Genomic DNA, 14,002 nt, shown 5'->3' on the forward strand with positions numbered 1-14,002 from the left:
GTTACTAGCTGACATGCAATCACTCTACCCTCAATAGCTTTCCATATCTGGGCAATTATTGGTAACGTCATGCTGGGACACAGTTAGGTGAAATTCTAGTGTCTAGTTTGATAAATCCTTTTGTTGGAAAAAGAATAAATGTGAAAAATGTAATAACTTCTTCACAACAAGGAAACTAGCTGAAAGATCTGTATCAATGTGATGTTTACCGCGATCAGAGTGGTAATTAATTAGCTGTATACAAATATAAAAGCAACAAAAGTGTCTTTGTGTTCAGTTCCATGCGGAGTCAGGGTCAATTTCCAGGACACTATAAGAAAAAACGAAACAATATGTTTTACCATCAGATCAAGTTTAGTATGGACATCGTGGATCAAATGGTGAAGAAACACAAAGTGAGTTGTGCATATTGATTCCTGGAAGATGTACAGAGAAGCTACTGGAAAGAAAATCAGTAGGTGACAATATCTCTAATGTTTGGCCGAAAATTTGATTGTCAATGTCACTGCGCTTCCACACGCAAGCGAAAAAAATGTCAAGAACGATTGTGGAAAAAAGAAAAAAAAACAGCTAACATATGCCAAATGTCGAGTGTATGTTTGTGGAAAGTGTGTACTGCAGAGATGCGAAAGCGAATTATCTGCTCCAAGTGAGGGTGACATTGTGATGGTCTTCTCCTAAGAAGATTTTTCGAAAGATATCATAGCAAATATTATTTTACAATCAAATTTAAAACCTAAGGGTAACAGTAATCTTTAGTTTCTTTCATTATTTTAGAAATACTGATATTAAATTTATTATATTAATAAATATTTTAATAATATATATTTAAATAAAGTGCCCTTAGTGTTTATAAATAAAAACAATAAAATAAATAATATGCTTTCTAGGCTTACTTCTAGATGTGTCTCATTGAGAATGTCAATAAAATAGTCATTATGTGGTACCATTCGTTTGTATTTTAGTGAAAAACCGAAAGCAGTCAATTTGACTGCTTCGTGCTTCTAGGGGGTTCAAAATGTCCGTGCTTCTAGTGTTAAAGATGTAGAAATACAAATTGTAATGGCGTCAAGATACCTCTCCCAAACGTTATACCCTTTTATCGAAAACTATTAGGGTACAAACAGTACTTTTCTCGGTACAAACCGTACAAACGATTTGCTCTCGAATGGTGTATTTCAATGTTTTGCGCTGTGATACAGGGAATATCTTGGAGCCAAGATAGCCCTCCCAAATGTCATCCCCTCTTTCTCGAAAACTATCAGGGTACAAACAAAACTTCTTTCGTTACAAACAATACAAAAGATTTGCTTTCGAAAGGTGTATTTCACTTTTTTGCGGGGGAGGGGCGTAAAATGGCACAAACAAAAATATTCTTGGTTCAAACGGTACAAACGTAGTACAAACGAATGGCCTAGTCATTGTTTCAATTTTCTAAAATCGGGGAGCTATTTTCGCGTACGTACTATTTGGTACTAAAATATTCACCATCCTCTTAGCTATTGAGCGACATCAATGTGATCTCTATATGGCTTACGGTTCCAGATATATGACTCCTTAAATCTCCCGAAATGGGATTTTTTCCCAATATCTCGGGAACTTCAAGAGTGACGCGAAAAATGCCATGTTGATGTTTCTAAGATAGTTGTTGATGATCTATCGAATGAAGGCCTCAAAATTGAATAACTCGCAAATAATACACACAGACACACACACAAACACTGGCAGGCAGACATAAAAAAATCAGTAATGAACTTTTTAAATTCGTTGAAAATATTTTAACAGACTTCTTCGTTAAAAATCTGTGGAATAAATGTGGTACATTTGTTCTACGCAGTGAAGTAATTTTAATGTTCATTTGCTTTCTGAATAGGCATATATTTAGCTGAATGGCCACTTTCACCTCCTGATCTTAACGCTGGTTATGAGAGTGATCCTGATTCGCCTAAAATAAGAACAAGTAAGTAAAACATCGTATATTATATCTTACACAATTAGACTGAGTTCACTTTAGATTTATGTTGGAGAAATAAGTCTGTGTGTAAGAAAGAAGCATCTATACAACAAAAGGAAGTGAAGCAGTGTTCTCCACTTTCATTTCTTTCGGAAACTTTAAGATAAAACATGATTCATTTTTACTTTGTTCTTACACGAATCTCCTATTATAATGGAAACTAATCGGTTCGAGAAGAAATTAATGCAGAAAAAGAGGCGGTGTAATGAATCACGCTTCACTGGAATATTTTCGTGTTTTTCCGAAAGAGAGACATCTCTTTACAACTGTATAGAATAGATTAGCTTGTCTCCAGCTTGCAACCTTGTGGTTGGTTCCGTCGATTATGTTGTTGAGTTTTGCATTGTTATATCTACACATTTATCCGTATATGTAATTTTTTTATGGTGATTCACAAAATGAAAATTTAAGGTATACTTTATTAATTTCTTACTGATCAATAAATTGTTATTAATGTTGTTAAATTTCCAGACGACTCTTTGTATTAATATTATAAATCAAAATACAAATACAAATATTATCTTATATTTTATTTTAGGGCAGATATTATTATTATTATTATTATTATTATTATTATTATTATTATTATTATTATTATTATTATTATTATTATTATTATTATTATTATTATTATTATTAACACGTTATTATGTATGACAGACAACTGAAATTTGGTAGTCATGTGTATGACATTCTACAATCTAAGAGAATAAACAATAGCCTTTATATTTAATCAATGGCCTGCTTTTATAAATGGTTATTGTAATGAATGTTTTATTCGGCTATTATGTTACAAAATGAAAAAAAAATATTACTATTTAAATGAGTACGAATTTTGATTAACTTTTTGCTGACTTCAATCTGTATCAGAGAGAAGGGAATTTATTGATAAATACTTTATTGAAATGCTATTATATAACTACTATAGTAGCGAACATTGCTTGAAAAATATAGGAATGGTATTGCCAATATACAGTGTAAGGAATAAAACAACATTAGTACCACTAAATTCAAAACGCAAACTATCGGGAAGAGTATCTATGTCTTACAATAGTTTAAAATGAATATCTATTGGGGGAAACAATAGAGCAATTCTTACAAAAAACTGTTACTTTATGACAAAGGTACTAGCGGCCAAGTTTGATTTTATTCTTATTGTGTATTATCAGTGTATTTTTATACTATAATCTTCTCTCCAAAAAACTAATCTTTTACACTAAAATATAACATTAAGTGACGAAGGTTTTTTCATATTGGTTGTACAATTTTAAATAAGGTTGATTCATTTTTTAAATGATATTCTATATGGTTTAAATGATACCATTTAAATGAACGATAATGATTCATTCTTTTAATTCGCATAGTTCCGTTTGTTGTGTATTATGAAATTGTTTTTTTTTCTTTAATGTTTGTTTTATATATCATTTTCAAGCTCATAATTGTAATATATTGACCTCTTGACAAAGAGTTTAACGTGTTCTAATAGTCATTTTATGTTATAAATTTTCTAGTCTGTTCAAAACGATTATATAATGGTTTACGACTGTCTGTATTATTGTCTATGACCTGTTCACATAACTTAAAATAAAGTTATTATTATTATTATTATTATTATTATTATTATTATTATTATTATTATTATGTTGTTGTTGTTGTTGTTGTTGTTGTTGTTGCTTTTGCTGATGCTGCCACTTAGGATATGCATTTTAAAGACTATTTGTAAGCCCCAGATCATACAAAATGATCAAAATATACTGCAAACATTATGAGAAACTCAATATTTTAAACGATTTACCTGTACTCGCTGCTGATCTAGTGGCTACACGTTTCGATTCGAGAACCTTAAAACTGAAACACACCAGAGTGCTTCACATTCAAACTTAATATGAGTCTTCGTCTTCTATATGCTTTGTGCTAAAAAGTTAACTACAAGTCTATATATAGGCTTTGTGCTAAACTAGTATGTCACAATACTTATCGATGACGTCCTGCGTATTTATGACTACCAAAAACAGGCATCATTAGAGCATTTGCACTCACCTATTATTGGTATTGTCATCAAGCTGATTTTGCGATATTCCTGAACTACCACATTACCTGAAGTCAAGATCAATAGTACATCACCAGAGATAAAAAAAATACTACCACGTTCAGGGACAACATATAACTGAACTTGCAGAGAAGACAATAAAACAAAGGCCATTTCTTATTATTCTTTCTCACATTGAGAAGAGTACATTCGAGGTCCGTAGATTTAAGTACTGTCTTATAGTTCACTGAAGGACTTAATTTTAAAAATCCTCTAGCTCTAAATTGCATGCTCTATAAAATCCTAAGTTCTACCTTTTATATGTTAATCACTCCCACTGTAAAGCATCTTTAAATTAAGTTTATATCAAAAAAAATCATATTATAATATGCGATAGCAGCCTTATGGAGATCCTAATGTTTCTCAAATGACTTTACTGGAATTGCGTTAAGAAAAGTTAACGTACAAATAATAATTCCTTCTTCTTGCAGAGATCTGAGTTTTTGGTTCGACTTCTATCAGAAAGCAGCTATCGTCTCAGTACTGAATAATACCGTTGGGCTGCATGCGTCTTTAAAACGTTTATCATGATATATAATCATTTTACTACATCCCCGCGCTTTGTTTGAAATGTTGTCACTCAAAATTTTAACTGACTTGTGAACATTTGTCATAAAGCATGTCAATATGAAAATTTTCACAGAATCCAGCGCTTACCAAAAAAAAAAAAAAAAGTTGACAACATCTTAGTTAATTATAATCTATATACTTAATAATTTGTTTTAAAAATTTATAGTGGTTTCCAGTAAAACTAAATTGGTGTTAAATTATCATTCGAATAGACTTATTTAATTATGGAGTAAGTTAGCCTTGTCATTATATCAATATTTGGCAAGACGAAAACTGGCAAATAGGAAATGGTAATTATTTCTTGACTGTAAATCCAACTGTAACATTTACGCACAAATACATAACTTTTAACTTTTTTCTTGCTTACGTAACTACCAAATTTTCTCTTTTAACAGTATATGCCCTCATTTTAGGAGCAATATAACTCCGGACAGATATTTCCTTGTAATTGATCTCACACACACACAAGAAATTTGAGGAAAGTGAAAAATTAAGACATATTTTTAAATATTAGTTTATATGTTTATCTATGTTTATAAATATTAGTATTTATCTATGACAAAGGAAGTGTAAAAGTCAAATTCAGCACAGAAGATGCTAATCTTTTAATGATATACAGAAAAAAGACAGTTGTAATTTGTTCAGCAATAATATAAATAGATGCACATAACGGAAATTGACGTCTATTGTTTAAAATATGTGATGTAAAACAGTAAAGAAAATGTAATTAAAACGACAAAATTTTATATATACTTATCGTTGTACATATGTGTTATACTCCATAAAATTTTATAAGTCTGTCTTGCCATTTCAATTATTAATGCATTTAAAGATCACTAACATACAGGAAGCAATAGCGCAAGTATAAAGAAAAAGTTCTTGAGAAATTATAGCTATTGATACATTTGCAAGGAAATAGCAAGAGAGCTCCTCCGTGGCTATGAGGTTAGCATACGCGCCTTTGGCGTGGGAGATCAAGGTTCGATTCCGGGCGGGAGTTTGTGTTATTCGGATTCCACGTTAATTAGGAGGTCCACGTCTCATATAGCCTCGCTGCTGAAAGGGACCTTAAACTCAAAATCTCAAATAACAAGGAAAGGATGTGATACCTGAATATTCCACATTTCCTTCCACACAATCCCGAAGAGTGTGTTATAAACATGTCTTAGCAATAACAGAAGAATTGTAGAAAAATACGTGCTGTCAAAATGTCACACGGTTGCAAAATACATTGATAATAGGTTTTAATGTATAAAGTTACCATTAGCCCATTGATGACCAATCCTTTAATTAGCATACATAATTATCCAATCCCAATTAATTAGTATACAAAGTTGGTTGTAAATTATTAATTTTAGCAACACTTGATGCAGGGCGTAACTAGGTCTTAGAAAAGCTAACTCAAATATTGCTGCTATCCGCTAGCAAATGTTTCGTGCAGTTTTTGCCAACCTAATGTTAAACTTTGCTTTTGTATATGTTCCTAAAGTATGAAGTATATTGTCAATTATATTTACTTTATTCCATGTTCATAATTCTTGATCTTATTGCAGAGCGAAATGGTCCATTTTATCGTAAATTGGTTGGAATTCTATACTCGCAACCAGGTAAGTAACATTTTAATATACAATTATCACTTTAAAATATTTACTATTTAAAACATAAACTGCTAACTTACAGTATATTACTCTTTCTGGACAAAAAAGTTTCTGAAAATTATTTCTTGAAATATCTTATTGAATTCATCCTTTGCGCTAATTCTGTCACTTTATACGGTAATTACATATTGATATCACTTAACATATAATCAGACGAGAAAAAGCTACTTAAAAATCTGGTGCAAATTATTATGATTTGCTCAAGAACGCAAAGTATGCAATTAAAAACACATGAAAATGCGCAAATACTAGATTTGTTGATTGATTGAAATTTAACGGGGACGTTAGCTACGAGACTATTTGTCCCCATCACGATCAACAGGACTGCTCAAAAATATGGACTTCCAGAAATAAAATTTTAAAACGAATGTATTAAAATATAACAGAAAAACTTCTGCATAATAGATACAAAAACAGAAAGGGGGAAAATAATAAGTATGTGATAAATATATAACATTAATATAAATAGAAATAATAGTAACAAGATATAAAATAACAATAACAAGAAACGGTAATAATACCAATATTAGAGAAAATATATAGCAATACTAATAAAAGGTAAAAAATAAAAGTAAGAATAAAAGCTTAAAATGTAATTAGAAGGAGTAAACGTAAACAAACGAGTAAAAACCTCACAGAAAGTGAGTAATGTTACAAATGTGCACAAAAGCAAGTACACACTCAACAATATCAATATCGTTACCCAATACACGATTAAGTGTTAGGAGCACTCCGTGGTGCTCTCTGAGATCTGAGTGTTCAGGATATTCGACAACAATGTGCCGAATACTCAGTGGAGCAATACATTCCTCACAATATGGTCAATTCAAACCTCGCAGCAAATATATGTATGTCAGATGACAGTGACCGATACGCAATTGTGTCAGGAGCACTTCATCTCGACAGTGAGATAGAGAGCAAGCAGCCTGTATATGCTATTTTTCAAGCCATGGCTTAAATGCGTGAAATTTGTTTTCATTTACCGGCTGCCAGTAGGCTTGGCTCAAATATTAGAGTGATACAGCTTGCCTATTAGTTGATTAATTTTCATTATTAGATTTGTGCAACTGAAATGTCCGACTAACGTATTGTTATCTCCGTGGTATCCTAACAATGACACTAAATAATATTGTAGTTAGTGTAATCTAAGCTACATTTGGCATCCATAAAAAAACAATGGGATTCAACGAAAAAGAGTCTCAAGTCTGATATGGAAAGAATTTCATAATCATTTGTTGTTACTTGTTCTATTTCCAATAACGTACGAAGGCACGTATATTCTTGTACGAAATTTTTAGATATCCAGAACTTTGTGTAAACGAAATCTGCGGCAATGCAAACACTTTATCCAACATGCCTTCTATAATTTTTCTACGTCATTTTTAAATTAAATCAATTCATCTCCGGCTGTTTATAAGAAACTTTCTTTTTATTTAAAGCATTCGGTGTATCTATGTGTGACGAGAAAGAGAGAAGTAGACGATTGTAAATTATCTTAGAATAAAAATATTGAAAGTTATAACATGTAATTACAAACAAGTAAAGGAAAATAAACGATCAAGGTTTGGAAAGAGAAGTAAAATAAAGCGAATCATCTCTGGCTTCTATTTAGCTAAAATATTGCAAATGCTTCCAGGGTAACGGAACATCGACCATGAATCATATTCCAATAAGAAGTAGTTGAGATTACTAACTTGTTTGTTTCAGTCTTTATCGCTATATGAGAAACCAGTAAGGACTAGCGAATATTTTTTACATGGATTCAGCGATAAAGGAACAAGTTCTTTCTTTGATCATATACCTCTGTCGCAACTGCCAGTTATAGATGTAGCACTTCAACGTGATGTATTGAATTCCTATAGTTTAAACATCTCTCGTAGTTTCGCATTGAAACAAAAATCACTTGATTTCCTTGGTGTCATTTTATTCCATAGAATCGCGAAAACAAAGATATTTAGACTAAATAATAACACGAATTGCCTACTTTCAGTTGATACATTATTTACTGATCCTCATTATTTACGGTTAACCACTTGGAGAAGACATCTTTCATTTCACTTCAATATTAACAAACAATGTAATGTACTAATTATAAATAAATGTTCCAAAAAATCAATTTCATTTTTCAGGAAACGTTCCATTTCCTGATGGATATGGACAAACTATTCAAGCTCCAGGTAAATTCGTTTGTTTTGTATTATTTAGAATCTAAACTGAAAGTGCTGCAAAGTGTGTACATACTGCAAGTTCATTCAGTAGGAATATATTTTTATATAGATTTAAAATCGTTATATTAAATAGAAAATATAGTGTTGTTTAAAGTACAAAATTTGCTTTGAATAGTCTCTTAAAATGAATGTTGAATTACTCATAAAAGAATAGTGTTTAATTATAAAAAGGAATAAATTCATATTTATAAACAGTGCACAAGAGTAGTTTTTGCACAAGAGTAGTGTTTGTAATTACTGTAGTACTGGGATGAACAACGCCAACTGTGGCCTACTAGTGGCCCTGCAACACGTAGAAGGTATCCGGCCGTGATTTGTGTCATACTTTTAGTCATCATTCTTATTATTTATGATTTTCGTTAAAGAATACTACATCTCTAGTGATAAGTACACCGTCAATGGTTTCTGGAATGAAATACAGCTCAGGAACCTAAACGTATGAGACACAATTGTGTAGAAGACGAATCTTAAACTGTAAACCTAATTTAAGTTTCTACTAACTTTTAACCAGGGGGTTACAAAAATGTGCCAGAATATTATGGAAGAAGATTCATCAAATCAAAATAAGAAAAAACCAAGTGATCTGTGCTCAAAAGTGGATAATTTCGGAGTTATAGGATGTCAAAAACGTGAAACAAGTGAAGTTTAAAAGTTCATAGCTGCGTTACTATGGGAACTATCGTAGTCGCTTCAAGATATCAGTGAGAAACTGGCATTGAACTATCCAAAAATCCATGTTTGAGAATGCTCCAGCACTTGCACAACAATTCTTAGAGAGGAAGGTGGAGAGTGTTGGAGTACTCGCAAACATACTCTTTAAAAATGACCGTACAAGTACAGGAGGTTCTGAAAGATTTGTATTTGGATAGTTCACATACTAGTTCTTCACTGATATCTTGATCCGACTACGATCGGTCCTATAGTAGTGAAACTATGGACTTTTAAAGTTCATTTTTTCATGTTTCCGGCACACTATAGCTATGCAATTTTGACTACAGGGTCATATAACCTTTTTTATTTTACTTAATTTCATTTGACAAATCTATTCCCAAAATATTGGCACAAATTTTGTAACTCCCTGTAAATATTACTGCCTCTGTCTGTGAATGGAACTATTTCTTTTGATAAAGCAACGATCGTTGAAGTGCAAATAATCGAGATACTTCCGTTAAAGTGAGCAAACTTTTATATGTTTGTGTTTTTCTCTAAAATTTCTATAAAATGATCTGTTTTAATTAATCAGTATTTAGTTTTTTTAAGCTTCAATAAATAAGGATCTTTCAGATTTAAGGCAACATGACACACACATTTTTATCATTCTTTATTTTCATATCTGAAGTTGGAAACTGTTATGCAGTGAGTCATATATATATCGACATGTTAAGATAATGTATGCCATATCTATTAGTTCATATTATTTTACCCGCATTTAGAAAACAAGCTATTATAATTCTTATGCACGAAATATGAAGTTTTATGGTTTAATTACGCCATGATGTAACTCAAATGTAGAGTGTTGTATCTTTACTATACTAACGTGAAAAATAATATTTTTGTTTATTATAGTCAATAAAAAAATCCAGCTCCATAAAAGTTGACTATATTCAAAATCATTCTCTCCAAAGCATTGTCCGTTGTTATTCACGCATTTGCTTTTGCTTTTCCTAACTATTATAGGTATTAAATTAACTCAACAATATTGTTGGCAAATATTATATATTGAAAATAATTTCATATATATATATATATATATATATATATATATATATATCCAGGACTTTAATCATTCTCGACTATTTTCCATCTTTATTTCTTTCTTTCTTTAGTCCTAAAATCAAACTGAGATTTTCAATCGAAAACAAAGCAGTTCTTCTGCAATAACTGAACTTATACAAATACAAACAAGTTATGCTACGTAAACCATGGATTTATTTAATAAACTTAAAACAATGAATCTGCTATGAAACGTATGTTTATCTGCAATTAAACCTAACAAAAACTTCCAAAACTTTATTTTTAAAATTATTTTTCTTCTATTAATAGCTATTATTACTTTAACAACCAGTAACGTTGATCTATATAGACAGGGCAAAGCTTTTAGTTATGATTATCAATAGTTTTCAAAGGAACATAAATGGTTTCTCTGCTATTAATATTATATGGTGAATAGTTATTTGTTTGTTTTAAAGATACGTAATTAGGATAACATTGCATACATATTTTTTGTTAATACCTTTATATACTTGTAAAACTTAGTGTGAAACGCTATAAATGGAAACATGATTCAGAATTACAGACTATTTAAGCAGTTGTTATGTATTCTGAAAGTATGTCAGTTGAAAATGCATATTTGCATGTAAGTATAGTATGTACTCTTTCTTTAAGATGTTCTAGAAGATAATCGATTAAATGATCCCATTTGATTTTCAATATGATACGTGCTATTCTATATGCTTGTTGATCAAAATATTTCGTTTACTTCATTGATATGGAATTTCTGGATATCTTCTACCTTTATTCAACTTAGCTAGTATTCTTACCATCATGTCTTCTAAGTTCTTGTATTAAAGATGTTAGTAGTGTGATTATATCTCGTTATATTATCTTGGATTCCACTAATTATCACATGTGTCCTTTGAGCTTACGGTCCCGGTCTCGATATTATGAAGTTCCAGTCTTTTGACCAATGTCGTTTAATCTAAATTCACTGTTGTGGTAGTGTTCCTCTTTTAGTGTAAACATATGGTTACAGCTTGAAAAACATTTGAAAGTAATTGACCTAGAAGGTAGAAAAAATAGCAGTATTATGATAGAAAGAAATGAAGCTTTCGGCTTGAACACTAGGAGCATGGTAATTACTGAGGGCTGATAGTTATCATAAAAAATATAGTTACGCCTGTACTTTACGCTCAAAAAGAATCTATCTATTTAATTTATTTGAAAACCATGTGTATTGTGATAGCTAAAGGTGGTATTGTTTGATTGATGTTATTATTATAGCGGAGATATTACATTTTGCGAGTCTTTCGTGATACCTCAAAATGAAACAAATACCTTTTTTCCTGATTGTAGTTCATCTTTCATAAAATATATAGAACATGTGTCACTTTAAAACAATAAGCAATAACAAAACACTGTTGGAATTTTAATGATATCGATTATTTATTTCTGTAAGGTGTTCGATTTGTTGGAAATATTATAATGATATTGGCCATAAAGGTTTAAGTCGTTTTCCATTCCTTTGTTAAATTAAGTAACTATACAGTGGAAGTATTTGTGTACGTAAATGTTTAATAATCTTTTCATGTTTAATCTTTCATTTATTTTATTTATTAATTTTCCTAAGAATTACCTCTTATGCGAATGGTAAAATAGCAGATACTTGGATTAATTTCTAATTACGTTTTTATACTAATTTTAGAAAGGTAACTGTAATAGAACTTTTTTCAAAAATGTCTGTCCATGAAGTTACTAGAGAAATGACGTAAAAAATAAAAAATTATATTCGCTTCTAAATCAAATTTAACTTATTTTTTTGTCATGACCTCATGAATGAATATGTTTGTAAATAGTGCTACTTTTGTTCCGCTTGCTAAAATTAGTACGAATCACGCAACTGAATCGTTCTTTTCCGAAACGGTTCTTGTCTATTTACAGAAAATCACAGAAAACCGAGAGAAACTGTAGGAAATGGACGACTTATATTAAAAATTATCCAAACACAGACACTTTTACTATCAATATAAGCTATGTATCTTTAACACCCGTATATTTTAATACGTTTTGATTATATATTATAAGCACGCATATGTTTAGATTCAATATTTTATAAATAAGATTTAAGTTAAGTTTCTATTCTAAATGTGATATTTCTGAGTCTCTAGAGTGTCTTAGGACCAGTATATGTTGGTAAAAAATCAATTCTACTTCAACTCTTCTACTTGTCGTATCAGTGTCATTTCATACCACATTTTGCAGCAAGCAGTTTGCCTCTTTCGTATTTACCAAATTCCCGTATTTGTATACATCTTGTTTATTGTTATATTTCTCTTACATTTCAGCTTTCCTACAAGTTCCGAATTCCGAAAGCCTGCCTGTCGAGGAAGAAGATGCAGCGCTTGTGGAGGACTACACACAAAATGATGGTACACTTTAATTTTCATTTGAGAGAAAACTTATCTTTACGATTCATCTATCACTTATTGTATGCACTTAATCCCTATTATTATGAATATTGATTTTATTGCACCGGTACAAAAAAAATTATTGCTGAGTGCAATAGCGTATGAGCTATAAAAAATTTAGAAGATTTATATTAAAAGATTTATAGATTTATATTAAAAGATTATAATAAAAGATTTTATTTATATCAACTAAACAAACATATTTTGAGTATTAAGAATGTTTGCTGGTAACATTGTAAAAGACGAGAATTCAGAATTGCGTCATACATTTGTATCTTTGATTCACTACGTAATTCCAATCAATGTGCCCACACGTGGCTTAGTCGCTAACACGCTCCTTTTCGGCGAGAGCCGTCCCGTGTTCTATTCCCGGCGGGAGCACTCGGTCCAAAATGTATAAAAAAGCTTTTTCTGGCCAGGCATTCGTAAATGAGGTTTCCATTGGTTTTTCTTATTCACACCAGGCAAATGTAAGGTAGTACCTAACTTATAGGTCCTAGGTCGCTCCCTTTCCTCAGATAGTTTGCTCGCCGAGGGACATCATTCCCAACGGAATAACGCGGCCACAGATGCCGAAAGTTCAAAATCTAAATCCTAAATACCTAATTGCAATCCTTGATAATGTTATTGACGTCGATTATAATTAAGAAAAACACGTTGATATAACAATAAAGTATTTTTCTAAATTATTTTGGTCGTAGCAGATTAGCACGAAAGCATTTTACATATTTCTTTATCTTAATAATGTATCCGACATTATGAAAACAAGGAATTAAGAGAATTTGTGCTGAGATGTTCACTCAAGCTCCAATTGAGTTAATAGTATACAATAATACGTTTTAAAGTGGTTTACAATAAAACATATTCATCAGATAGTGTAACAAAATCGTCCATTCAGTTTTTGTTTTAAAAAAAAATTAACTAAATTTCACATACCACGAAATTTGAATTTCGCTTAAAGACAAATTGAGAAAACTTAATATACTAAATACAGTGGAAGAAAAAAACTAATGAAAGTTTGTATTTGAATGTTTTTCTTCTACGTCTGTTATCTGCTCTGAGGAGGAATAAAAAATAAGCAGTTGATGCTCAGGAAGTCAATATAGTTCCAACTTGAAAATTCTGTTTTGCTTTTATATTTATATATTTTACATACAGGAGTAGAATGCTTTATTTTATTTTATTTATATATATATTTATTTATTTATTTATTTATGAAGTATTATTTTACATGGCGAAGTTAAGGCTAATCATGCCTT

The 14,002-nt window shown here is 30.8% G+C and overlaps 1 protein-coding gene across 1 annotated transcript in view; it reads left to right on the forward strand.

The window, feature by feature from the left end:
- Positions 1-14,002, forward strand: part of LOC145683630 (uncharacterized) — an 82,949-nt gene that overhangs the window by 25,401 nt on the left and 43,546 nt on the right. The window contains exons 5-8 of the mRNA XM_081754967.1: positions 1,874-1,960; positions 6,227-6,280; positions 8,461-8,508; positions 12,621-12,704. Coding sequence (XP_081611093.1) covers positions 1,874-1,960; positions 6,227-6,280; positions 8,461-8,508; positions 12,621-12,704 — 273 coding nt within the window. The remainder of the gene's footprint in view (positions 1-1,873; positions 1,961-6,226; positions 6,281-8,460; positions 8,509-12,620; positions 12,705-14,002) is intronic.

Source organism: Thermobia domestica, chromosome 4, assembly GCF_964235325.1.
Source record: "Thermobia domestica chromosome 4, izTheDome1.hap1.1, whole genome shotgun sequence".
Lineage (NCBI taxonomy): Eukaryota > Metazoa > Arthropoda > Insecta > Zygentoma > Lepismatidae > Thermobia > Thermobia domestica.